This window comes from Chelmon rostratus, chromosome 7 (genome assembly GCF_017976325.1).
Source record: "Chelmon rostratus isolate fCheRos1 chromosome 7, fCheRos1.pri, whole genome shotgun sequence".
In the NCBI taxonomy this organism is placed as follows: Eukaryota; Metazoa; Chordata; class Actinopteri; order Chaetodontiformes; family Chaetodontidae; genus Chelmon; species Chelmon rostratus.
In genome coordinates this window covers 21101481-21126930 of record NC_055664.1, presented here as the reverse complement: position 1 = coordinate 21126930, position 25450 = coordinate 21101481, and the positions used below count along the sequence as shown (strand labels likewise).

Below are 25450 nucleotides of genomic sequence, written 5' to 3'. Positions count from 1 at the left end.
TTCCCTCTTGTGGTCAAAATGTGGAAGTGCACACCAATCAGAAATGCCTCACTGAGCATATCTGATGGGTGTATGTATGTATGTATGTATGTATCTATCTGTCTATCTATCTATCCATCCATCTATCTATGTATCTATCTATGCTTTTTACATGCATTTTACTTTAAAGCTGAGGGCAAGACTGTGCAACTGTATAAGGACAAACAGTTATGTAATACTGTTTAATGGTTATAATAATAGTAATGTAATATATTATTAAGGAGAAGAAAACAATCTGTCCAAATTTAAAACACCTGTAGCTCTGTACGGATGTCTGAAAATATCTCTTTCAACCAAATCCATATGAAATACATTGAGCCAAAACATAAATGCATGCAGGTCTGTGTATGTGGAGGCAACATTTCATGTAGATGTGTTTGGAATCAGCTGTGCAGCAGCACAGAAAGAGGAGACGATTCATGCAGAAAAAGCAAGGATGTGTTCTTTCTCACATCTAGATTGTTCCCCTGTTAATCGTATGTTAACAGATCCTCACTCGTGTCCTTGGAAAAAGAAAAAACACATAGCTTTCGGCACCATTTTCCACTTTTCAACCACTAAACACACAGCAGTCATGGGTGTAGAGGAGCGTGTTTTCATTTCCAAGGATTTCATGCAGTGATGCATTCAAACTTGATCTCCCCAGACAATAAAAACATGTGCTCCAACCTACACGCTGTGTTGTTCTGGCCCGTGTGTCCAGTTGCTGCTGTTAACACATTCATGTGGCACTTTTTTCCCCCCTTTTTTCCATCGACATCCCTGATGTTTGAGCCTGAGTCATTTGCCTCCTTGTTATTCCAGTGTTAAGTCCGCCCACTGGTCATCTCGCAGTCTATGAGGCAACTGCAGAGCACAAACATTCACCACATCAATGAGACCTACGCTCAACAAAACAGGAGGGTATTTTCAGCCTGAGCCACACAACAGCCTGTTTGGTGCAATTCAGGTTATTCAAATGTTTTTGAGGGCGACCACAAGAGGAGCTGAATAGAGCCATTTGAGAGCATATGGATAAAAATGGCGCACTAAAAGGATCTTTTTAAGACCATTCAGAGATCTGGATTTGAATACTTCATGTCTCAGTATGATGGAAATTCAGCAGCGTGAGATGCAGCTGGATTTGAAACTGCTTTAACACCATAATAAAGTGATCAATCTGATTTGTCCATCTGTTTGTCAGTCGGGAGTTTTAAGGCCACACTTCACATAAACTGAATGTTTATCATGCAAATGATCAAACTTAGTGTTTCAACCCACCTGAGAATATATATCTTAAAACATAAACTTTCAAGCCGCAGGGGTTAATTTCTCAGTCCAGTCAATTATCTGTGCGGTCTACATGTGAATGTGCTCTGACCAAGAATTACAGCTCTGTGTGGGAAGATGGATGCAGGCAGCCAGAGGCTACAGTATGAAAGAGAAGCAGGCAGGTACTGTATGTCGGGGGAGGAGACGCTGGTGGGAAAAACAACAGTGTAAAACATCAGTGATGGCTCGGTGAAAAAGCAGACAAACCTCTGATGCACTTCTGCTTAGCATGCGAGCGAACACAAACGTGAGACCGTTGTGATACATCTTGCTTCTGTATATTATTCAGTATGTCTGGGAAACAGGCAGCTCGGGCAGAGCGAAAGCTTTGATTTTGGAAGTGACTCCCAGGACATTAATGTGTAATAAGGAATCATTTTTGAGCTTCAAAGCTATGTAGAGATGGGACTCTCAAAGAGCGTTTTCTAATATTTAGGCAAAGTGTTCCAGTTGGCTCCACAGGGTATCTGATTTCACCCACTTTGACCTCAGTCTGTCTCTAGAAATTATTCATTAGCTACTTGTCCTTTAATTTGTCTGCTTTCTCAGCTCTGCATGCTCTTGTTTCTGCAGATTTGTACACACAGACATCACGTAACTTCAGGACAAACTGAAAACATCACGCAGGTGACACTCAATACTCCCGCAGCTGTTGTCAAAAAGAAAACATCTACCACAACACTGAAATAGTGCAAAATATCTCCAGTGTTGTTGTAGGTTGTGCTGCAGTCATGATTTGATATCAAACATAAAATCTGTCCCTTTTCTATAATTACGTCACATTGTAATTTATACCACTACATCAGCCCTGATCCTGACACATAATCTCTGGGTTGAAGCTGAGGTCCAGCTTCTGTTCCTGTGTGTCGTCTGCAGCCATGAGCCACGTGTACACAAGTGTTCATGCCAACCAAACAGCACCAGCTCCTCCGCTCGCTGAGTCCTCTCTGACTGAGGGTTCGCTTATCAGTGAAATCTGAAATGTGTAAAGTTGTCATCCTGCAGCTTCATATTGTCTGAGAGATCTATCTAGCCCCAAAAAACCTGCATTCTACATTTCCCATAATGCAACTTTTTGTTAGACTCTTCCTGCCTGGAAAACACCGACATTTTTCAACCCTTTGTTAAAACTTTGACGTCTTAAAGCCCAAGCTGAGATAACCCTGGTGACATCATCAGGGTTATTTTCTTGACTCTGGGGGCATTTTAAGTTGTGGTTCATGGTCAGCACCATTTTTCTGGTCCCGAAAGGGGGGCGATCAATCGGGCTTGCTCTGTGTTTCTGTTTTCACAATCATGGGTAGTACTCCTCCACATCAGGAAAAAAACAAAACTTAAAAAAACAAAACTAAATTTTTAAAAAATCAGTGGAGTGTCCCTTTAAGAAATTATGGACAATTTGGGAATCTAACTTGTCATTTCTGTGTGTTTTACTAAAGAATGTAATTTTCATGGTTAGGTCTGTCACGACTTGAACGTGCACCTCGCGGATGAGAGTCTTGGCGAGCCACATGGGCAACCAGCACAACGCTCCAGCGACTGACGTCACAGGTAGGTGGTTTGTGCTCCTCTTCTCTGAGTGAAGGTCTCACACTTGTTGCCATGGACTGTTGTTCACACAATAAGACTACCTGAGCCTCAGAGAGAACAAACACACAACAAATCCAGCACTACAGACATACTGTGTGCCCTGCAGCTTTAACACATGAACAAGGAAACCTATGTAGTGTGTCCTTCCCTTTATTATCTGTTTTCCTCAGTCAGAGCGCACTGCATGGATTTCTCTTGTCCCATTCTATTGTCTTTTGGGTTGTGATTTATTGTATGATTGCTGTATTTTCTTTTTTATAGGTCACATAATGCAGCTGCACAAGTAGCAAAAGCACAAAAGCGTCACGGTCCTTTTTTTAAAATAAACCTCTTATTTACCTCATGCTGGATACGTCTCAAGGTCTTAAACTGTTTTGAACCTGCAGTTCCAGCAAGATTCTTGCAGAAATCGCACGAGTATCATCGGTAAAGTTTAGGAATTATGAGGTATTCGCAATGGCTTCAGTAATATATTCATGTATTTGAAGTGTCTACACAAAATATGTTAGGAGATCTGAATTACCATAAATGAAAAAGAGACATTTATTTCTATGATGTGTTAATTAAGCAATTTTATTAGGAACTAAACTTTAAGAAAATAAAAAAGTCCAAAGTGACTTCCTCAAATTGATTGTTTTGTATGACAAACAGTGCAAAAATGATGTATTAATGGAAAAAATAATCAAATTCTAACATTGGTTCAGTAATTCTTCACCATTTTTGCTTTACAAAAACTTAACAGAAATCTGTTAACTCAATGCACTGCACAGTTTTACTTGGTCTGAAGTGACCAGCAGCTTATGCTGGCTAATGCTAGCTAATGTTAGCAAACTTTAGATAGATATTGGGTCAGTTCCCTGCCTTTACCAGTCTTGTCTACTTATGCTGCTGTGACACAACAGTTTAGCCACGGTACTATAGTTACTGTTTGTAAAGAAATGCTTTGACGTTTTGCGAAAAACAGAATTAGAGGAGAAGATTAACGCCACCCTCATTTCTCCACAATATACAAAGCTAGCGCCTGCAGCTTGCTAGCCTAGCTTAGCACAAAAATTGGAATAGGGAAAACAGCTAGTGATACAGACAGACAAATAAATGTGTTAATAAGTGAGCTTTAGAGGTGCTGATAGGCAGATTTTGTGAGCGGGTACACTTTCCAGTATGCTAAAGTAGGTTAGCCAAGGTAGCTTCATAGGCTATTGAATGGACAGCTATGAGGGTGATATCAATCTTTTAATCTAAGTTTTGGTAAGGACAGGCTACAAATAAGTGTGTTTTCCAAATGATCAAACTATTAACTTAAATATGAAGCTACAGCCAGTTAGCTTAGCTTAGCATGTGGACTGGAAAAGAGGGGTGGTGGGCAAGCCTGGGATTGTCCAAAGTTCAATAAATAAATAAATAAAAATAAACCTTCAGCACTTCTAAAGCTCATTAATATGTAAAATCTTATTTGCTAAAAAACAGAATTAAAAACTTTTGCCTGTGGGCTAATTTGGCTGCTGGCAAATGATGTCGAACTACTTCCTTAGATTCATTTTTGTCCATCAACCAATCAATCAGTGTTCTCAATGACAAAATAAAAGGCCACAGTGTAATAAGTCAACAATTAATTTTTATTTTATCGAGTGTATACGATTTTGGTTCTGTAGCAACCTACTGGATAATTCTAATGAAGTGCAATTGTACTCAAGCCAGTTACAGTTGAGAGCAATGACAGGCACATGTTTTGTGCAAATTTAACAGCATTGGAATGGCTCCTACATATACACAGCAAAAATACATGCCAGAGGAAAACAATACTAAATCAGTTTACATTGACAATAGTTAGGAAGACTTCCCGCGAACACAGTCTATCCAAGCTAACACTGAAGAGATACACATTTTACCCATTTGTTGGATTATGGGAGAGAAAGACTGAGTAAACATTCAGTCTTTGTGCACAGCGAGAAATGTGTGGTGTTATCCAACGCTATGGACTAAATCCCTCCAATCTGCCCTCCCAAAGAACACGTTTCATCAGAATCCAAGCATTGTGCATTGCCATTTCAAACTAATTATACCGACATGACAAAATGAATCAGTGCACTAGACATGAGATACATCTGCTTGCTTGTTGCTTTGAGAAGTCCCAACCATAAATGTTTTGTCTTTCCTGCATGTCTGGCAGTACGCTGGCAATGCAAAAATAAAGGGTGGGGGTTAATGCAACTTGAAGGTATCACAAGCCACACAAGACGACACAACTATCTGAAACACAGGGGTGTTGGTAGCCTTGGTAAAGTTGACTGCAGATGTTTTCATCTAAATCACCTTGCTAACGCTGCTTTAGAGCAATTACTGGGACAAGACACACATCAGCTCAGTCCGATATCTGCTTACTCAAAAGTGAAAGTTAAATAAATTACCAAGCTTCAAGATGAGCATTTGTTTGTGTCTGATGAAACTTAAAGAAAGTGTGGTTATTATCCTCCAAACATGCTGAAAAACGCAGGATTATAAGACTGAAATCCAGGATGGTGAGTCGGGAGATTTTGGTAACCAGTTTGTGGTGTTATTACATGAATGTTACAGGCTAAGGTCCATGTATGTGAGCTTTGTTTGCTCTGTCGTCCCTCACAGTGAAAATTAAAGAGCTGACAAACTAAACGACCCTGGAAATGCTTGCACTGGCTTGTGTTGGTTCCAAAATGTTCAGTGTGTTGGATGTTGTGACATCTTTTCCTGAAAGCCGCTGCTAAAATTTCACATCTGCCGGGGATTTTTTTTTAAAATCCAAATTGCAAACGTTAAAGGTTTTGTATTTGCATCAACAGACAACATAATTCATTTAAATTAGTGAAGTAATAAAGTGAACTCATGCTGTGTGCTCTCCTGGAGATCTAAGGAGGCCGCTAAGTCCCTCACTCAACTATTTTGCCCCATGAACCAACTTCTTTTCATGATCGCACATTAAAGTCTTGATAATGAATTGTTAAACTGGTGCGCGCAGCATGATTTAACCATCTAAACCGACAGATGGAGTCTCATAACAGGGTCTGGCAATGCCACTTGTGAAGGAAAGCAGATGCACCACTACATTCTACAGCTTTCCTTTATCGTACAATCAAGGGCCACGTCGAAATCTTTTACAACCTAGAATTTAACAGCATCAACAAAAACTACTTCAGTTGCAATCAAATGGCAACTATCGAAAAGTAAACTTACTGTAACATACATATTAAATAGTGTATAGTCCATGCAATTGCGCACGGCCGGTTTTGCATCGTTATGGTATGTCGTTAGTAGTGTATGGGAGACATCAGCCACCAGTGCATTTCCGATTCAGGTTCAGGGAGAAAGACTCCTCAGCACCCATCAGAAACTTCTCAGCCAGACTTGAAGAGCAAGATGGCCACTTGGCCCAAGTAGAAGTAAATGAAATGCTTTGTCTCGTGGGTGACGTAGCTGCCGAAGTTCCTCCCGACGATGCAGTGCCAGGTGGGGTTATACTTCTTGTCAAACTCCTAAAAAAAAAAAAAAAAAAATCAAAAGAAGACAATTACTGAATGTGGCGCAATCTCCGCTTCCTGCCTTAGACATCACGACCAAGGCCGTAGCTACCGCTGAGTACACTGAGGTTATTTGAGCTATTTCAGGTAAAAAAAAAATGCGCAAAAAGGCCAGAATACTTCCCAGTGCCCAAGGTGAAATCTTCACATTGCTTGTTTTATTCAACTGACAATATAAAACCCAGAGAGATAAAGTTTACTATCATATGTGACAGAAAAAAGGATCGAGTTCACACATTTGCGATGCCGACACACAAAAGTTTGGTATTTTTAGCTCTGTGCGGGAACAACTAATAATAAAATAAATTGAGGATTTTTGGAATGGCATCTGATAAATATGTTTCACGCTCAATGTTTAATCATTTTCTTGTTTTTTGTAATGTTTCTATCGATTCAGTTTTAGTGCGCACTTGTCTGTATCTGTAACTTTTACATGTCTGCCGTCTACTAGTCAGTCACCTGTAAAGCACTTTGAGTAGGACTAACCTGTGTGAAAGGTGCCACACTAGTAAGTTTTGATGTTTTGGTGTTTGAACATGAAACATCCAAACACTTGTGGACACCGTGGTTTTGACTGAAAGGTTCATAAACGTGGTGCGTTGGGGGATTCCTCGGTAATAAAATAAACTCCTGGCTACGGCCCTGATCATAAGAGCCTCGTCTCCACACTGACCAAAAATAGATCAGAGAATAAAAACGGCTCAGAATTTGCAGATCATGTGCACATGATGCAAGCTCGCAGGGCTCCGCTCGGATCCGTCCATGCACCCGTCCTGTCTCACCTTCTTGATGTAGGCTGCGATGTCCTTCTCTATGTTGTACTTCTCCATGGCCTGGGTGGCACAGTCCACCGCGTCCTGCTGCATGTCCTCGGACATGTCCGCGTTCTTGATCACAGCTTTCCTGTCAGTCATGGCTGATGATGATGATGATGCCCGCTGAGGAAGAAAAGGAGCACGTTCACTCAGACGGCACCGCACTGAAAATGAACACCGCACGTGGTGATGGGGATGGTTTAGGCCGGCCGGATCATCGCAAACAATCATACGCATAAGACTGGCCGTTTGGCACCGCGTTTTCGACCATCCGCACTGATTCCCAATCACAACTAAACGCTGCTGTGTTTCTGCCCATATTCTTAACTGCACGATGACTTGAGCGTTGCATAGATTGGCTGCGAAACTTGATACAGGTGGAGTTAAATTACTTGGCAAAATCACTTTCTGATAAAAGCAGCTTCTGCATCAGCAGAGCAAAAGTATTAAAATGTGTGTAATTGTGTGCCCGGGCACAACACGCCCGCTGCCGTCCACACACATATGTCCAAGCAGTCCAACTGAATTAAGACATACAGTAAAAGCTCACCATCGTAAGAGAAACTCGCATCAGAAATATTCCCAGGCATGCAAGTCAATCTTTTTCACATTAATAATTCTGCAACTCACCTTTTCTTGAGCCGCCTGGAAACACCTCTTTCCAAAAGAATATGTATTTCACCTGGCCACGGGGGGTGGAAGGTTTAGATGATGCTGCGGCTAATTGCTTTTTAAAGATTTACACAATAAGCATGTAGGTAGGCTGGCTCTCTGCTGCGCTGCTCCGACAGCTCCCCGCCCCTCTGCTGCATGCTGCGCGCTGCCATTGGCCGAGCTGCAGCCTCCCCGCGCGTTGCAAGCGTTTTTCTCCAGCTCCTGTCTGCCGGCATCTTATTTCATCCCACAATGCATCATTCACAGTATACACCACTGACTGTGGGCTAAAAGGAAACGAGACCTTGGCTGTGGGTAGGTATCGTTTGGCTTTGAGTGCAGGCTTTTTCATCAGTCACCGTCACAGCTGAGAGACACTGGAGCTTTGAATACTGAACATGTGAACTGGGATTTTCGATCACATCTGCAGCTGCAGTATGACTTTCATAGGGGAAAAACAGCCCACACTCCTGCTCCAGTGCTCAGTTGGGTTCAGCTTTATTGGATGATTTCTAATTCGCACTCATTGATCAGCTGTGGCTATAAATTCAAGTGGAAGCAATGCACTGTACCCTTAATTGCACAAACTGTAGAAAGCTTTAATTGACTTACTGTAATTGAAGTGTTCACGTTTCAAATAACGACAAACTGAAGTGTTCTTGTTTGAAAATGTTTTATTGAAAATGCCAAGAGAAAAAGAAAGATTAAGCAAAATAAATCATACAAACTACTCCCAAATAAAACCCTCTCCCAACCGCCCCAATTTTTAATTCCTTCATACCAGGCATCTACGATTCCATCCTTTGATCCAACTTCCTGGTCCTCTGTTTCGTTTTCTTGTAAAATAAAGCCATTACCACTGCAAAACTTTAAATAGGCGTGTGGGGGCCTAATAGGAAAAAAAAAAGTTGCTCTGGGACTCCCGTTAATTAGTTCTGAATTCAACTCTCATTTGAATCCTGGAAAACTGATCCCGTTCCGAGCATCCATCCTTGCCTATCCCTTCCCTAATCGATCCACTCATCCAGCTCCAAGGATTGGGATCCACTGAGCCACTCCTCCAATCAAAACCTTGAAATACCAGGAAGAAAATCAGAGGCAGACTGTTAGAATAAAATGTCAAGATTTTTGGGCCTAATTTTTTCCATTTTTGAGCACGCATATTCAAGATCAGATCAAGAAAAAAAAGAAAATGCCACTGAGCACAAAAACTATCGCTCCCTGAAGTTAAAACATTTTAACCAATGAGGACATTCAAGTTAAAAGTGGGACGCTTTTGCAACAAAGTAGTGATTCAGATTTTTTACATTTGACAGCAAAGATGTTACACTTACATCACAACACTTGATCTAGGACTGCTTACTCTGTCACAAGCCAGAGTAGCATGTTCAAAATTGTATATATAATAAAGTACAGCACATATGGCTTTGTTAAATATGACATGCATGATATGGCAACCTATCAAAACGTTCAATTTATGGAATATGAAGCGTACCATTGCCTCGACCTGATTGCTCCTCAATTAGATGTCCTATCCTGACCATACAAATGAAATGTGCTCCACAATGGTTTTATTCCAAATCACTTTAATCCTTCTCTTCAGATGTCTAAAGGAAGACACAAGGGTAAAATACAGTTAAGCATTGGGCTCCCCGTCCAAACAGCCCACCCCACATATTCAACGAGAAGCTATTAAAAAAAAAGAAAAGAAAAAACAAAACTCAATTTTCAATACTTGCAAAAACATTGAGTGTAGGTTATAACAACTCAACGTTTTTGAAGTTCAACACAGCACAATTCCTACTGTTGCAAAAATTGAGAGGACAGAAAGAAGGGGAGAGAGAGGGAGGAAACAAAAAGAGACAAAGCAGCTGAGAGGGTGGAGAGGCGGTGGGGTAACATCTACATACCAAGATCATCCACAAGGACATCGGGACATGAAATGCAAAAATTAAAAATCAACTGCTGACATCTGGAGGAACTCATAAGAGGTAAAAACAGGAGGGTATACATCAAAAGGGCAAAACATCGGTGGTAGAAAGGTTTAGGAACGGGAGCGAGAGCGGCTGTGACGAGGCGAGTAGCGGGGCGATCCTCTGCCACGGCCACGGGAATTGCTGCGGCTGCGGCTGGCGCTGCGACTGCGGCTCCTGCTCCGGCTGCCACGGCTTCGGGAGCGTGATCTTCCGTAACTTGGGCTGCGGGGACCGTCTAATTTCACACGAATGTAAGCAGTCTCTCCCTGGCGGACACAAGAGAACTTGACATTGAAAAGACAACATTCCTTCCTATGGTGGAAATACCATAGATGGAAATGAAGGGCCAGGGGTGCTTCAAACATGGAGCATTTTCTGAAGTACTCACCTCGACACAGCAAAGAAACATCCATGACAATCGATCAAATCAGTACACATACCTCATGTGAGCGGAATTTGGTGTTGTCCAGCTTTCGAACGGCATAGGTCATGTCTTCTTTGCGCACAAATTCTACAACTCCAGTTCCATCTCTGAAAACGTCGGCGTAGCACACGTCGCCCGCTTCACGCATGTGGTCTTTCAGGTCCTGCCAGCTGCCACTCTGAGGGAGTCCTGAAACACATCATCACGTCAGCGGACACGTGACAAACTTAATGGCTTTATTTGGGAAAACTTCGGGGTCTGCTGTGCCAAACTGTAGCCTCAAGAACTGTGTGATACAGGAGGATTTCAATTCATTGAATCTAGAACATAAAAATGGACGGGTTTAGCTTTAAAAACACAAAAAACATTTAGCACTAATTTTGCATGCATACTTTAAAATTTAGCGTGAATTGTTGCAAACTGTGTTAGACTGTGGCATTAATTGTGATGTGTACTGTACTACTTTGTGCACATTTATTATGTTGTTATGTCTCTTTCTATGGTTCCTTCTACACATCTGTCCAGTGAATGATCATTGTCCCTGTCTATCAATAAAAATAAGATCCTTATTGTAAAGTCTGGAATTATTGAGATCAATTGAGTCTTATAGCCACAACAGAATATAAGGACACATTGGTTTGTGTTCTCAGCAGTAATAACATTACTTTAAAATAAATGCCAACCACATCATGTTACTTTCACTTTGCACTTTCAGTACCTCCATAAGTTAACGCTCAGCCTAACCCAATTCCAACACTACATGCATCATATTAAAAACATTAAAACATTCACAATCCATATTTAAGCTATCCTATTCTACTGTGCTAAATGTACACCACAACAAAATTGAGCAAAGTTTGTTATGAACTCATCTCACAACTGCACTGACCGTGAAGTGAAAGTTACCCAGCAAAGATGCATTCAGCAACACAATGCTGCAGACAGCAGTCCGAGGGACAGGCTTCCTGCACAACAACCTGCATAACAGCCAAATAAATGACTGACTGGTTTGCATGCTTACCCGACACAATGACCCTGTACTCTGAGCGTCTGGACGGAGGCCCGTATCTGCCTCTGGGCGCTCCACCGATCCCGCCGAAGCCGCCTCTTGAACCCCTGCCGCTCCGAGGAAACTCCACACGCAGTCTGTAGCCGTCGTAGTCGTAACCATCACGTCCGTAGACTGCATCATCGGCGTCCCTGTTAACAAAACGGTGCAGTTCAAACGTTATTGGAGGGAAGCGCGCTTTTAACAGTACACATGCAGAAAAAATGCAGTCACGGACACAGTCAGCCATATTAGCGGGTAGCTTGATCTGGTTTACGTTTGCTAATCTGGCTTCCAGGCGTGCACACAACTAAGAGACACTGGACTTCAAATTGGTTATATATTAATACACTGGGTTTTTTTAGTCGTTGCAAAAGGCGGCACACTGCCATGAACATTATACAATCAAATGCAGCATCGTGAGTGCAGTAAGTTAACTTATTTACAAGCTAGACACAGGGCAAAGTCGCTGGTCGCGTGAACTACATGCACATACCGTAAAGGACGCAATGCTAACAGTATCAGCACAACAAAAGCGTTGTTTTTGAGTGGATACGCTAAAACTATATCGCAACCAGAAACACACACCGCATTTCACGACTAGAACTAGACATGTGGACCAGGGAATAGTCTGAGCCAGAGACCACAGAGTTAAGCACACGAGTCCGTTAGCCACACAATGGGGCTGCTCTGGCCTAACATGTTAACCGTTAGCCTAACGTTAGCTCCTCACCTGGGATCTTCGAATTCAATGAAGGCGAAAGGCGGGCCCCCTCTCCGGTTCTTCAGGTCGATATCTCGAATTGTCCCGTATTTGTAGAACACGTCTTCCACGTCTTTTGTGCGAATATCTGGTGGAAGATTTCCCACATAAATTCGGCAGTCGTTGTTCCCAGCAGGGCCTCGCACAACACCCGACATCGTTGCTAACTGATAGCTCGCTTCTTAAACTACGGTTTGCTGTTTGCAAGACCCTGAACAGCTGGCGGAGCCACACCGAGATTAGACTCCAATCGCTTGCAGATCGTCGATCGGGAAGGAGAAAGCAGTCAAATTGGTACCGATTTACGCTGCAATTTGCAGGGTATTAACTGGGTAGACAATACTCTCAATGAGGCGCCCTCCAGTCCTGTTTTTCTTCAGGAACCGCGCTCCTTTACCGAGGCATTCATGAAGACCGGAAACACTGCAGCCAGAGCTGACACATCCGCCTTACAAAGTAGTCCGCCAATTCAGCAGGTGTAGTGATAACAAGCAATCACTTCTTTAATAGCAGCGACACTGAAATAATGTTTGTCCACTGTACTATTATTTATTTTTAATTCTGAACTATTAACAGGGAGACAGCACATTTACAAATGCACCCACTGACTTTTTTTTCACCCTATTAGTCATCCTGTTCACACAGAAATCAGGTGTTTCAGAAAAGGTTTATGTGTCTATTTTAAAACATCCATGTTAATGGAACATGCACAAATCATTTATGTTGGTGAAAAAAAAAAACGTAGGCAAAGTCATATCGCTCCATTAAAATCTGGTTGCAACATCCAAAGCAGAGAATAATTAAATAAACACTGGTTGTATAGTCCCTTGTATAAAATGCACATATATATAGTCAGCTTTTATTTTGTATTTTGAATTTCTCTATTCCTGTTGCTATCTTTTTTCCACCTGCTATTTTCTGCTGCCTGTAATACCCGAATTTCCCTGGCTGGGGATTAATAAAGTCTTATATTATCTTACTGTGTCATTAATAATCACCGAGACTCACCTTGAATATACAGGTACAAATCAGAGGGCTAGCACCTAAATTGTAGATCTGTAGTTGTAACTATTGAGCCCACATACAATAGGCATAATAACATAAAAATATAATTACACATTCACACCTGCCTCATGAAACACTGGCTGTTTTTGCCATCCATTATACAATCTTTTGTTCTTTGAGTAAGTGTACAAATTCAGCAAAAGTGGTGAGAAAAAAATTCAAAAGCTACATTTCCTCCTTAAGTATTATGTATTGTCTTTGAAACTTATGGGAACCTTAATTACAGGTTATATGATCAATTAGAGGTAAATCTAGAAAACTAGTTCATGCAGAAGTGTTGCATTGATGATAAGCTTGTTTGAAAAATGCTGAAATAGCGTAAACTTTTCCATATCATCACACATATTTGTGACAGAATCAGTTAATTGAAGGTGTTAAAGACTTCACCTGTGGATTTTGAAATATGCAACTATTGTAAATGTACAGACCCTTTTGTCACACTCGGTATCCCAGGTGTCTTTATCCTTATTGCTACATACAAAAGATGCTAGCCAATTATGTGTCATAAGAAATCCCCTTTTAGTGCTTTTTCCATTGTCATTGTGCTACTTGAGTGTCTGTATTTGGTTGTGTTTTCTCACTTTAGGGTCATTTAGGGTCAAATTGGTGAAGCTGTTTAATGAATTTGCACGTGTTTTGTTCATTTGCGTGTGTCCAGTGCATTGAGCTCTCAGGGCCACCGTAGTTAAGACTACAGACTGTGAGACAGAAATTTAGAAATGTATTAACATAAAGGAAAACATCCACACCAGACTTAACCTCAACACTGTTTTATTATTTGAATCCTTACATTTGAACTAAATGCTTATCAAACTATTGGAGAATACTATTCGGAGCGACAACACACAAAATCATATTGTGCTGTAAGTTGTGCTGATTGTACTTTCTGCTCTGGGGCTGCAGATGCAAATGAGCTTGAAGCTGCTTCTGGTGCAACATTTCTAAATGTGCATGTCCACTAACAAAACTAAACTACACACACTCAAACACAGAGAAGTTTCAAAGAGATGCTTCAGTGAATTAAGTGGGGAGTTATGTGTCAGAAATTCACTTTTTTAAATTAACTTTGCTGTAAAGTACTGCCCTGTAGCCATAATTCAACTTTTCATACAGCACATGGCAAGTTAGTATCTATGATACTAAGCAGTAAATGCAGGATTTTAAAGGTTCAGTTATGGCACTGTCACAAGAGCATGCTGTATCCATAACAAAATTGAAGCAAACACCTTTCATTCAATACATGCATTAGAAATACCCAAGGCCATGTTCTGATTGTCCTCATTTGTCAAGGCAAGAAAACACGCTGTCACTTGTTTTCATGTAACATCGTCATGACTGTCAGAATTCTGAAATAACCTAATTGTCTACATCACAATTCACCCTTGTTATGGTAATAGAGGAACACGATGCTAATTGAAACATGGCTTCTCATCCTGTTTAGTATGCATGACAGGAACCATAGCTGCGCTGGCCAACCTCGCCATAGTTATCTCCACCAGTGTACTTCCCCTGACATGCCAGACTGTTCGCCTGTGAACAGAGAAGACATCATTAGTGGCACAGTAGAGCAAGTGGTCATCATCATTCATCTGCAGAAAATAAGAGGACATGCCTCTGCTCTCTTGATGAACTGCTCAGTGGCGGTTTTCTCGTTCTCTTTATGTCCTCTCCAGGCTCTGAGTGCAGACGCCTGCAGGGCTCGGCCAAAGGAGAACGTTAGGATCCAGGGTTTGGCCAGAGGGCAGTTGTTGATGGCGTTGAGGTGGACGGAGGCCTCCTCTTCACTCTGACCGCCTGAGAGAAAAGCCACTCCTGCATTGAACAGAAAACATCATTTCACTTTCCGTTGGTTCCTGCAAACTTCATGCATATCCGTTGAAATTCAGGCATGACAGCGGCCTGGTTTACCTGTGACCGCAGGGGGAACAGTACGACGTAAGGTGGTGACCGTTGCCATAGCAACCTGCTCAGGGCTGTACTTGGTGGGGCAGCTGTGTCCAGCAGTGACCATGTTGGGTTTGAGAAGAGTGCCTTCCAGATACACGTGGTGGTCCGACATGGCCTTGTACACTGCAGCCAGGACCTGCAACACCGAAGAGAGTTTGGTACTTTGGAAATATTCCCCCCCCTCTGTCTCACTTCACATTACCATAGTAACAGTGTCACACACACATGCACATGCAGTATGCAAAAAAAAAAAAAAAAAAAAAAACCCCACCTTCTCAGTGATGTACTGGCCACGTTTCAGGTCATGATCTCCATCAGGCAAAATCTCTGGCTCTATGATGGGCACGATGCCATGCTGGCCAAGAAAGGAGAGATTATCAGAATAATATGAAGATGTGCAGACGAGCTATTAGACTATATGAGTGAGGGTTCTGACCTGCTGGCAGATGCTGGAGTAGCGTGCAAGAACATTTGCATTCTCTGTGATAGCCAGTTTAGATGGATTGGTGTCACTGATTTTGAGCACGCAACGCCACTTTGCAAAGACGGCTCCATCCTTTTTATACTGCGCGCAGCGCTCTGACAGTCCATCCAGGCCTATGGAACAGGTTTAAAAAACATCTATAAATTGTCTTGTAACATGCGTTCCTCTGGCTGATATGAGTGCTGTCAGCAGTTTACTAAACCAAAGCTGACAGGTCTGACCCTGTGTGGTGGTTTCTCCAGATGTTCCTGCCAGGGGAACAACACCCTTGTCAACCTGAGGAATAAGGAATAGAGAAGCAATAATCATGTTTAATGCATATATGCAGAAACAATGAATAATCAGTCCAGAATGCACTGACACATTTGATCAGAAATGTTCACGTTAAGGTGAAAGGCTTGGTACGATTTGATACTTCACATTTATATAATTTGGGACTAAACTACCACACCTTGATGCCGACCAGGATGCCTCTGTCCCTGATCATTTTGACAAAGGGTACGCCGTTATCAGAGTGCTGGTACAGCGTCTCATGAAAGAAAATGACCCCTCCAATGCAGCTGTTGATGCGATCGTCAGCACTGAAGAGAATCTGCCTGTACTGTCTGCGGTTCTCCTCCGTGTTCTCCACTCCGACCTGGGCCAGCCGCTTAGCCATGCTGCCTGCGATCAACACATGTTGTTGAGTTGTTAATATCCATAGTGTGCACTCTTTGGACTTGGTGGCTGTTCATGCCAAACATGTTTTCCACTGTTAGAAAAGAAAGAGTGCTACAGACCCACAGACTCGTCTGCAGCCAGGATGCCCTTCCCTAGAGAAACTATGCGTAGAGCGGTCTCATGTAGCTCCCTCTTCTGCGCCTCGGAGAGTGTTGGGGTCTGGTGCGTCATCCTGAGTGACTGATTGTCCTACAGCCTCTGGTAGAAGATGTGACCTTATGAGAGCACAGATATTATCCATCCATGAAGCTTGTTAAGACAGATAATGTTGAAAATCCTTCAAATCAGCTTCTGGAGATGGTCTAAATGATGATCTAAAGTAAATGGACCTGGTATGCAAGGCAACCATAAAACTTATGTGCACAATTATTTCCATTCATCCATGATCTCTAACTGCTTATTCTTTGCAGGGTCATGCAGGGCAGATCGCAGGGGTGGGCAAGAGGTGCTCACCTGTACATGCAATTTAGAGCTACCAATGAAGCTGCATGTCTTTGGACTGTGGGAAGAAGCCCAAGCACCCGAAGGAAAGACACACCAATATGGGGGAACATGCAAACGATACACAGAAAGGCAACAACTGGCTGGCAGGTTCAAACCCAGAACTTTCTGGCTTTGAGGCAACAGTGTTCACCACTGCACCACTGTGCACAATTACTCAATAAAGGAAATAAAAGATTAATTACTTTAATTTCCCCCAAACAAGAAATAAATAGGTGGGAAACAGATGCAACAGAGGCATACAACAGTTTAAATGTAAAATTAAGGATGTAAAAGATGAGTTTTAGAGTTGCTGTAAGTAAAGATGCATCATTTTTGACCATTGCTGTCAACTAAAGAGATGATTGCTGAAAGTTCTTACCTGACAGACAGTGAAATCAAATGTGTCTGGTCCTCTGATGAGATGAGCACTGACGGAGCCTCTCAGTCAGCTCTAGTTTGTATCCAGCTCAAGTGTGTCACACCTCATAAGGCAACACCCCGTGGGCGGCGCTTGCACACCCACCTTCGTCCCACATAAATGAGAAGATTTTTGATGAATCATTGTTCTATTTAAATAAAGAACTTTTTTTTGCCAAGCAGCTGCTTGGTTTTCATGCTGATATGCCCATTTTAGCAGCCCACTTTGTGTTTAATACGTCAGTCCAGTGCTCCTAAATGTAGTGTATATTGGAGGCTCATATCCACAATTGTTTTACAACTTTAAGTTTTACATAGGTCTTTTAACTGAGCCATTTTGGGTCCCACTTCATATTCAGGCTGTGAAATAATGTATTCTGTCAGCACCCTCTACCCCTATAGCAACCCAATTTAAGCATCCAACCAAGCCCCCATGGCATGCTATTTTTATTCTAATTAGTAAAAATGTGCCTTGAGGAAAGTTTCAAGTCTCCTGATAATTTGGTCTTCACCCTCGAATTCACTGGGGTGTTTCAGTCTCAGAGCAATTCCTGCACTCAGTGGCTCCTTTTCATGAGCTTTAAACTGTAAAAAATATGATGAAAAGTGTCAGAAATAGAAATCATTTCTAGGTTCCACTCAATGTAAGTGAATATGGTAATATGGCCCAAATTAGACCAACATTTAGGCCAGCTACATCATTTCCCATTTTGAATTTTCAACTTTTTTCCCCTCTTTGTATCACAGGCTTATGTTTGAAAGCTAACAATTTTTAAAATAAATGATGCTTTTCTGCAAGCTAAACTCATTCCCATCTTTTAAATGTAGTTGTGATAAGTCGAGGGTGTTGAATCATGTTCATCCGCATCTGTGCAGTTTCTGCTGCGTTCAGGAAACTGCATGTTTTCTGCTGTGTGTTCTGTTATATAATGGCACTGTTTGGTTAGACTCAGTGGGACGACTTGCCTGCATTTCAGGGGACTCCTCTCTTCGCTATTGTGGGTCAGTGTGCCTCTGAAACTAGATATGGGTCACTGGACTGCCTGCCACTATAGAGCCACAACACAGACATGGTGGACCTGTCTAAGACAAGGGCCTGAGAGGGAATTCAATGTCAGGAGGCAGTGGGAGGAGGAGTTGGTGCACTCCCATTCAGGAGATACAGATTTAAATAGATACAGGACTTCAAGAAGTACAGCAATTATATGTGGCTGCATCCACTGGGATGCTCTATTTTTTTCTCTGTTACCTAATTAAAAGCATTTAATGATGATACTTTATCTGGTCCTCAATTTTCTGTCCTATTAAGTTTGTCCTCGATGGGTTTGGGAGTGCTCCTCTAAATAGGTCGACCCAAGGCTGAAAGTTGGCCAGAATGTATCCAGGTACAACATTCACATGATGACTGATTTAGAATGAGAGACTTGGTTTGTTTTACCCGGCAAATACAACAGCAGGACTGATTTATTTAACACAGGTGTCACTCGGAAGCATTTAAAATAGACACATTCAGTTTAATTTCTAAACCTGAAGAAGCAGAAGGCCTGAAAATGTGTTTTTTTTCCTCTCACCTTTATTCTTGTTAAACTATATTCATGTTGGCTTAAAAGTTTAATGGTCTTCTCTGAGGTCAAGAATGAACTTTCAGTCTCAGCTTTTCAGCCACCACAGACAAGATGTCTTTCAAGTGCCCATAATATATGAAAACTTCAATATCCACTGGTAACTATGATCATGGGATACAGCTGAAACCAAAAACAAACGATCATTGAAGCAAATGATCGAAGCAGTCCACTGAAATCCATGGCCAAACTGTGGGAGAAAATTTCACTCTTAACTGAGCCGAAAAGGTTGTGAACTGCTACATTTGCAAAGCTGGGAGCACATCAGTGATGCTGGAGCATTAAAAGAGGAGGCTCGCTCTCTTAATGGTAAAAGCCTTGTTACTTCACGTTATGAGCGATAACATTTTGAAATACAGCTGATAATAATGATAATAGCAAATTCTAATTCATCCTGGTCACATTTCAAATGTGCCTGGACGCTACAATCTTGTCATATTGTGACATTTACGGCTGCAGAATGTGTAGCTGCAGAGTGCACAAGCTTTTAAACTGCACACAACTAAACCACCTGCAGCTGAATTCAAAAGCTAAAGAAGTCCAGTCAATGCAGTTCATAATCCAAATAGTTCCTTATTTGTTTCAAGAATCCATCAGTATCAGTTGCAGCCCTACTGCCAGGGGAGATGGCTCAGTTGGCATCATGTGACCGTACTGTATCACATCAGGAGGAAGACTGAGAGCTGCAACTGAAAGGTCTGGGAAAAACAGGTGAGTGGAAATTGACTTGAGATTTTCTTACCGTCACGAACTTCAGTGTTCTACTTTGTTATTTTCAGCATAATTTTGAGGAAACCTATATTTGTAAATGTGTGTGATTAGTAGATTTATTCTGACGAGACATTTGTGCTTTATTAACTGCTGGAGCCAAAAACACAGTGTAGTTAAGACATATACATACAGCAAATGACAATTCAATCAATTTCATTAAAGTACAGTAAAATAGAGTTCACATTCAAGGATTTAATGACTACACTGAATGAAGATGCACAGAAATATCACAAATTGCTTCATTATATACAGACAGCAATAAATCAAGGCCAAGAGGTGACACGTGTATCAGAGGAGTATTCATTATCTGCAGAGCTTCTGATTTCCAGTCAGCATCTGCATGCAGGCACAGAAACACAGTCCAGTCTCATGCTTCACATGTCTGCTCTGTGGCTGGGCTCAGGTCCACGCTGGCCAGAGCAGGAGACAGTTCACTGGGACTTGTAGGAGAACGCAGGATCTGATCACAGTCAAAGCTGTCAAAGTCGCCCGGCGAAAGGCCTCTCCTCGCTTTGGCTGCCCAATCAGGATGAGTCCTGAGCTCGAGGATGACGTCGACAGGTGTCTTTTGAAGGATGACAGGGTCAAACGAAGAGCCACGAAAGAAGGCCTGCATCTTAAAACACTCCAGGTTACGAAGCCGGTTGGCTGGATTCTTGCACAGAAGCTGCATCGATGAAGAGAAATTGAAACAGATAAACAATTCAGACGGATCACAGTGTATAAAGTAGAAAGAGGAGAATGACATTTACACACCTCATTGAGCAGGAAGATCAAAGCCGAGCTGAAGGTCTCAGGGAGGACATAAGGAAAAATTCTGACCTTGGTCAACATGGTACCGTGGTCCAGCTCTGCAGGGACTGGAAACTGCAAAAGGGAAAAACGCAAACTGCAATGACCAAGAGCTGACAGAGGAACACATGTAGGGCTAATAGATGCTGAGTTCATGTGCCCTCACCTTTCCTGTCACCAGTGAGAACAACATAATGCCAAGGGACCACCAGTCAGCAGCGTGGTTGTATGGACCCCCACCTAAAACCTCAGGAGCTGTTCAAACAAAAGAGGGGAAAAAAAACCTGAAGACAAAACCAGCATCATTTAGAAAATGAAAAGGGGGAAATCACAAAAAAATGCAGCACAGTGGAAACAAAAACATGTTTGCAGTTGAGCCTTGTTCAGGAAACCAAAAGCAAGAATGCATCACAGGTGCATCACATCCATAACTGGGTCAACTGAATCCAATGGGAGCAAAACGCAGGTGGGGCTCTGATGTTGCTCTAATGCAGCGAACCAATACATCCACAAATGGCACATCACTTCAAGTGAGAATATTCTGTCAAGAGATGTATTTTATTCATGGGAAAACGAAACCAAAATCTCACCCATGTATTGGAGGGTCCCACATATCGTGAACGCTCTTCCTCCTCGTTTTAGCCGCCGTGAGAGTCCGAAATCAGACAGACGAAGGTGACCTGGATCAAAAACCTTGCTGAAATTGATTGACTTCAACATGCTATTCTAGATCCAGTCTTATATTTATTGTATTTTTTGGCTCTGTTCTTAGGTGCATTGCTTTTGGCCAGCATTTTCCTCATGAATCAGCCAAATATGCATAGTTTTTTGTGTTAGCTTGCGTGTTGTCTTTCATCTGTTGCCTGCTCTGACCTGACTCACTCGTGTCCCTTTTGTTATTTGTCAATGTGCATGTGCAGGATTAATTAAGTTAAATAACTTAATCTGACTCTCTAAATGTTTTTACAGAACAGAAGTTTAAAAATATATATACGCAAACATTACCTCGATCACTTAAGAGAATGTTCTCCATCTGAAAAAAAGTCAAATTATTATCATGTAAAATCATAAATGGAGGATAAATATACTAAATTTTAAAAAGTCACACCTTTACATCTCTGTGCACAATCCCCAAGTCATGCAGGAATCCTAGAAACAACAAACAGAAGACAGAAAGTGGAAAGGAAGCCCATGTTTGTGACTCAAACACGACGTCTGCATCAATTGGTGACAGTCCGATGAACACAAACCCAGCGCACTGCCCAGCTCTGCAGCAAAGAGCCGGACCTCCTCTTCCTCAAACCGGCCCTTCAGTAACCAGTGAGTGTACAAGTCTCCCACGCCGCAGTAGTCGCACACTGCAGAGGACGAGACACACAGACACTTTTTATGTCTGATGATCGAACTCAGGGCAGCACAACATAAAATATCAGAAATGAGGAAACCATAAAAAGAAAAAAAATGCTTTCTCTTCATGTTGCTGGGAAAAGGAAGGAGGAAGGAATCAGGTTGAGTCCAGTCAAAAACAAACATGCTTCTGTTTATTCTCCTGTTAGCTGATTTAATAAAGTTCTTACTCAAAGTTGAGCTTATCCAGCTAACACCACTTACTGTGCTTAAAACTGGAAACACATAAATCCATGATCGTGGCTGATAAAAACTGGGAACTCATGCAGGCAGCACACCGAGCTTTACCCAGTTCTCTCATTAGATGGCAGTGTACCCCTTCAGTGTCCAGTGCTGAGATTTGTACGGGTCTATCTTTATGGGACCACACGAGGAAAAACTCAAAGAAAAGAGGGACAGTAGAGGGGAAGGGGATCGAACTGTGCCGTCGTTTAGATGCTTGATTAACTCACTAATGAAGAGGTGGCGCTGTGTCTGCCAGCAGTCCTGCAGATTGTGGATAAATGGGTGTTTGAGCTGCCGCTGCAATGCAACAGTCAACACACACACAGAGTGAGAGTGAGTATAACAGTGAGAGATAAACGGGGAACTTCCTGCAGTCCAGATGATGCCTTACGAAAGAGTGACGACCATGTGTCGAACAAAAACTGTCATACAGGCATTGATTTGTTAATTTCTAACAGGGGGGATGGTTCATACCCTAACCCAACTTCATACTAACACTAAATCTGTAGTGAGGTCACCCCTATAATATTTAGTTTCAGAGGTGGTTTGGTCTGGGGGTGTATTTCCAGCAGCACAGATGCCTCTGAATGATCATTGGAATATAATAGGAATATTATAGGAATACTGCAGGCAGCAGTGTGTCTCTATGATCCTCTCGCTCCTCTGCGACTACACATTGCTACTTGTCAGTTTGATCATGAAGGTGACTCCACTCTGTAGAGCATATAGACTACAATATAGAACAGAACTGAGTATTTATAGCATACAGTTTAGAGAATATTATAGAGCCGAGACCAAACTGACAGAAGGGGTGGACTGCGAGAAAAAGGCACAACTATATTCAGCACCACGGACAGCACAATACACAGCACAGTCAGGCTACTGATATTTCTGATCAATAAGTCAGAGTAGACTAACATATTCAACCAAACAGCCCCTCTGCCCCTGCACTCTCTCTGCTACTAGGGCATGACATGTTAACACGGGGAATGCATTTCGCTTATCTGACCCCCTTAAATCGCCTGCTGATGTCGTATAATACAGTCTTAATGGACTTGATGTAGCTCATTCAATCTCACGCATCCACAAATCCAGACAGTGATTATGCACGTTGCATTGTATTTCGATTTGCAGAAAAAATGTAATTTAAAGAGGAAGAGGAGGGTAATTTAGCTTTTTTAATTTTCCATTTAAGAAAAAGGACCATTTCCACTTTGACTTTTATCGGAGAGGAAAATAGCAGCGTATCCCTTCTTACTTGTAGTTTGCGCAGCTAAATTTATTCATTTTTTGCTGAGTGCTATCACTTCTGCTTCTTACTCTTCTACCCTGCTCTCAAATAATCATCGCAGCTCTAACAAAAGCATAAGAGCAGTAAAGTAACAATAGTTTGAGCCACAGCTGATCATCTTACACTGTGATACCTGAATGATGACTTCTTCTTTCGACTGCTCCACCACTCTGTGCTTCAAGATCTCTGACTTTGGGAGAACCTATGCAAAAAAGAAAATTATTTTCAAAAAGTATCCTATGTTTTTTAGTAATGAAGCTATAGCACTAATTACTGTAGCTGAACTAACCTTAACAGCAAAAGTCTTGTCTTTGAAAATGTCCTTCACTTTCAAGATGGGTCCATATGAGCCTTTGGCTATGAAGCCCAGGATCTGTGAGCACAGAGGTTCAGTTAACTCAGTGTTTGCACTGCTTCGTTTTAAATTCTGTTGAGCAGTCCTACGTTGTGGTCCAGAGTACCTGGAAGTGGTCTCGTCCAGGAAATGTCCGCTGTGGGAACTCAGGCAGAAAGACAGAGATGAAAGCTGGAGGACTCCCCGACGTCTCAGCGCCGTCCTCTGGAGGCAGCAGGAGTTTGGGGACGGACGGTCTGACGCTCGGTCCCACAGGCCGAGAAAATACAGCTGAGTGTCCAAGTCTGTGAGTGATGGAGACCCCCATGTTTGAGAGGAAGCCATGACTGAGTCGACGCTGAGCAGCTGGTCCCTCTCTCTAGATAATAAAACATGATCAGATGTGGAATGTGATGAAGTAGAATTACCCAAATCCTGTATTTAGTTACACTTTTGGAATACTTTTTACTTATACATTTTAGAGGGAACATTATAAAGATTAAGCAACCAAAGGTAGAGTTGCTAAAATTAAAATGCTGCTTACATGTTGATGCATAAGTAGTAATAGTCGTATTATTTAATATATAATAATACATCAATCTGAAAAGGTCTATTCTGCTGCACAATGTGTATTTTTTAAAGTATAATTTGTATACTTACTTGTATACTTGTATAAATTATATATTTTTACTGGATAAATCTTTTCAATGCAGAACTTCCTTTACATTGCAACAACTTTTACATATGAGAAAGATCTGAGTACTTCTACAACACTGCTTAAAAACTGCAGTAATTTCATGAGATACATCCTTGCGGCCATAGTATAAAAACATTTTTACTCTATATTTATTATTTTTAACTTACATGCTTTTTCTTAAAAAAAAAAAAAGATCTAATTATTTCAATTTAAAGTACAAAATGTTAAAATGTCTGACACATTTTCCAGTGCACACCTCATGTGCAGCTGACTAAATGAGCTCTGCACAAACTCAAACCAAGCATCGGCTGACTCTCATGCTGCTGGTCGGAGGGAAGGTCACTGATCACTTAACAGCTAATCAATAGCTCTATTTTTGTCAAGATTTCACTGTAGGTGGATAGGACCAACCCGGACATCTTGTATCATGGACTATAATCACTTTGCTGCACTTAAAACACAACAAAAATAATCCAGAAGCTTTGCCACAACATGAATTCCTTCATACTTCACTACATGTATTTAAAAAAAACAGAAAGTAAGTTGAACTTTACCACAAATTTAGTAGAATTTATGCGCAAGAGAAATATCCTGGTACTGCTGCAAACATCTTTGTCTACATTTTATCAACAGCATCCGTGATATCAGCATCTACAAATCTGTGACTCACCAGACTGAATCTCATTCACTCACCTTGCTGTTTCTAATGATGTCGTTTCCCATAAATAAACCAAAGCATTTCACACATAAATGAGGAAAAAAAAGCGGCAAACCGAGCCCTTCCTCTCGCAGTCCTGTCTCGGCCACGACAGCGTCTTTGATCCACGTGTTTGTGTGAGAGCAGAGAGAAATGTTTGCAGACAGTCATCCAGAGCGGGAAGAGCTCGATTCCGCTCCAGTTAAAGCTGTCACATTAATGATCAATCATCCCTCTGCTCCCCGACTTCCTGCGAGTCACAGACCTGCCCCTTTATTTTATATCTGCACACAAACCACAACCGCACCACTGACAGACTATAACACT

General features: G+C 41.8%; 4 protein-coding genes across 5 annotated transcripts; all 4 read right to left on the bottom strand.

The window, feature by feature from the left end:
• Nucleotides 1-6250: 6250 nt before the first annotated feature.
• dynll2a (dynein, light chain, LC8-type 2a) lies at nt 6251-7405 on the bottom strand. The gene is made up of 2 exons (XM_041940528.1): nt 7274-7405; nt 6251-6446 (listed from the first exon to the last, which is right to left on the bottom strand). Exons 1-2 carry the CDS (start codon nt 7403-7405, stop codon nt 6309-6311), a joined length of 270 nt encoding a protein of 89 aa, XP_041796462.1. The 3' UTR covers nt 6251-6308.
• A 1211-nt stretch (nt 7406-8616) lies between these two features.
• Nucleotides 8617-12584, bottom strand: srsf1a (serine and arginine rich splicing factor 1a). 2 transcript variants are annotated; one of them, XR_006006980.1, is made up of 5 exons: nt 12142-12584; nt 11382-11560; nt 10377-10549; nt 9456-10202; nt 8617-9031 (listed from the first exon to the last, which is right to left on the bottom strand). XR_006006980.1 is itself a non-coding variant. In XM_041940389.1 (4 exons), the coding sequence occupies exons 1-4, from the start codon at nt 12327-12329 to the stop codon at nt 10005-10007; spliced, it is 738 nt and encodes a 245-aa protein (XP_041796323.1). In that variant the 5' UTR covers nt 12330-12584; the 3' UTR covers nt 8617-10004. The 2 variants fall into 2 exon arrangements, 1 of the variants encoding a protein (XP_041796323.1); XM_041940389.1 differs by having other exon boundaries at nt 8617-10202.
• A 2089-nt stretch (nt 12585-14673) lies between these two features.
• aldoca (aldolase C, fructose-bisphosphate, a) lies at nt 14674-17345 on the bottom strand. The gene is made up of 9 exons (XM_041940077.1): nt 17255-17345; nt 16447-16585; nt 16119-16330; nt 15889-15943; nt 15620-15780; nt 15455-15538; nt 15145-15319; nt 14849-15048; nt 14674-14766 (listed from the first exon to the last, which is right to left on the bottom strand). The coding sequence occupies exons 2-9, from the start codon at nt 16556-16558 to the stop codon at nt 14674-14676; spliced, it is 1092 nt and encodes a 363-aa protein (XP_041796011.1). The 5' UTR covers nt 16559-16585; nt 17255-17345.
• A 2702-nt stretch (nt 17346-20047) lies between these two features.
• rskra (ribosomal protein S6 kinase related a) lies at nt 20048-24057 on the bottom strand. Its single transcript, XM_041940873.1, has 11 exons — nt 23857-24057; nt 23685-23768; nt 23529-23597; nt 22332-22401; nt 21723-21830; nt 21581-21621; nt 21478-21505; nt 21063-21152; nt 20639-20727; nt 20437-20547; nt 20048-20347 (listed from the first exon to the last, which is right to left on the bottom strand). The coding sequence occupies exons 1-11, from the start codon at nt 24055-24057 to the stop codon at nt 20048-20050; spliced, it is 1191 nt and encodes a 396-aa protein (XP_041796807.1).
• Between the last annotated feature and the right edge of the window lie 1393 nt (nt 24058-25450).

Coding starts and splice junctions, on each gene's coding strand:
- rskra (XM_041940873.1), bottom strand. CDS start 24,057: ATGGGGGTCTCCATCACTCACAGACTTGGACACTCAGCTGTATTTTCT. Junction 23,598..23,684: donor ACAAGACTTTTGCTGTTAAG/GTTAGTTCAGCT, acceptor TTTTTTGCATAG/GTTCTCCCAAAGTCAGAGAT. Junction 21,622..21,722: donor AGAGCTGGGCAGTGCGCTGG/GTTTGTGTTCAT, acceptor TGTTGTTTCTAG/GATTCCTGCATGACTTGGGG.
- srsf1a (XM_041940389.1), bottom strand. CDS start 12,329: ATGTCGGGTGTTGTGCGAGGCCCTGCTGGGAACAACGACTGCCGAATT. Junction 10,550..11,381: donor GTACAGGGTCATTGTGTCGG/GTAAGCATGCAA, acceptor GATGTGTTTCAG/GACTCCCTCAGAGTGGCAGC. Junction 10,203..10,376: donor CCAAATTCCGCTCACATGAG/GTATGTGTACTG, acceptor TGTGTCCGCCAG/GGAGAGACTGCTTACATTCG.
- dynll2a (XM_041940528.1), bottom strand. CDS start 7,405: ATGACTGACAGGAAAGCTGTGATCAAGAACGCGGACATGTCCGAGGAC. Junction 6,447..7,273: donor TCGCAGCCTACATCAAGAAG/GTGAGACAGGAC, acceptor TTTTTTTTTTAG/GAGTTTGACAAGAAGTATAA.
- aldoca (XM_041940077.1), bottom strand. CDS start 16,558: ATGACGCACCAGACCCCAACACTCTCCGAGGCGCAGAAGAGGGAGCTA. Junction 15,049..15,144: donor TGTTCCCCCTGCGGTCACAG/GTAAACCAGGCC, acceptor TGTTCAATGCAG/GAGTGGCTTTTCTCTCAGGC. Junction 14,767..14,848: donor AGTTCATCAAGAGAGCAGAG/GCATGTCCTCTT, acceptor CTCTGTTCACAG/GCGAACAGTCTGGCATGTCA.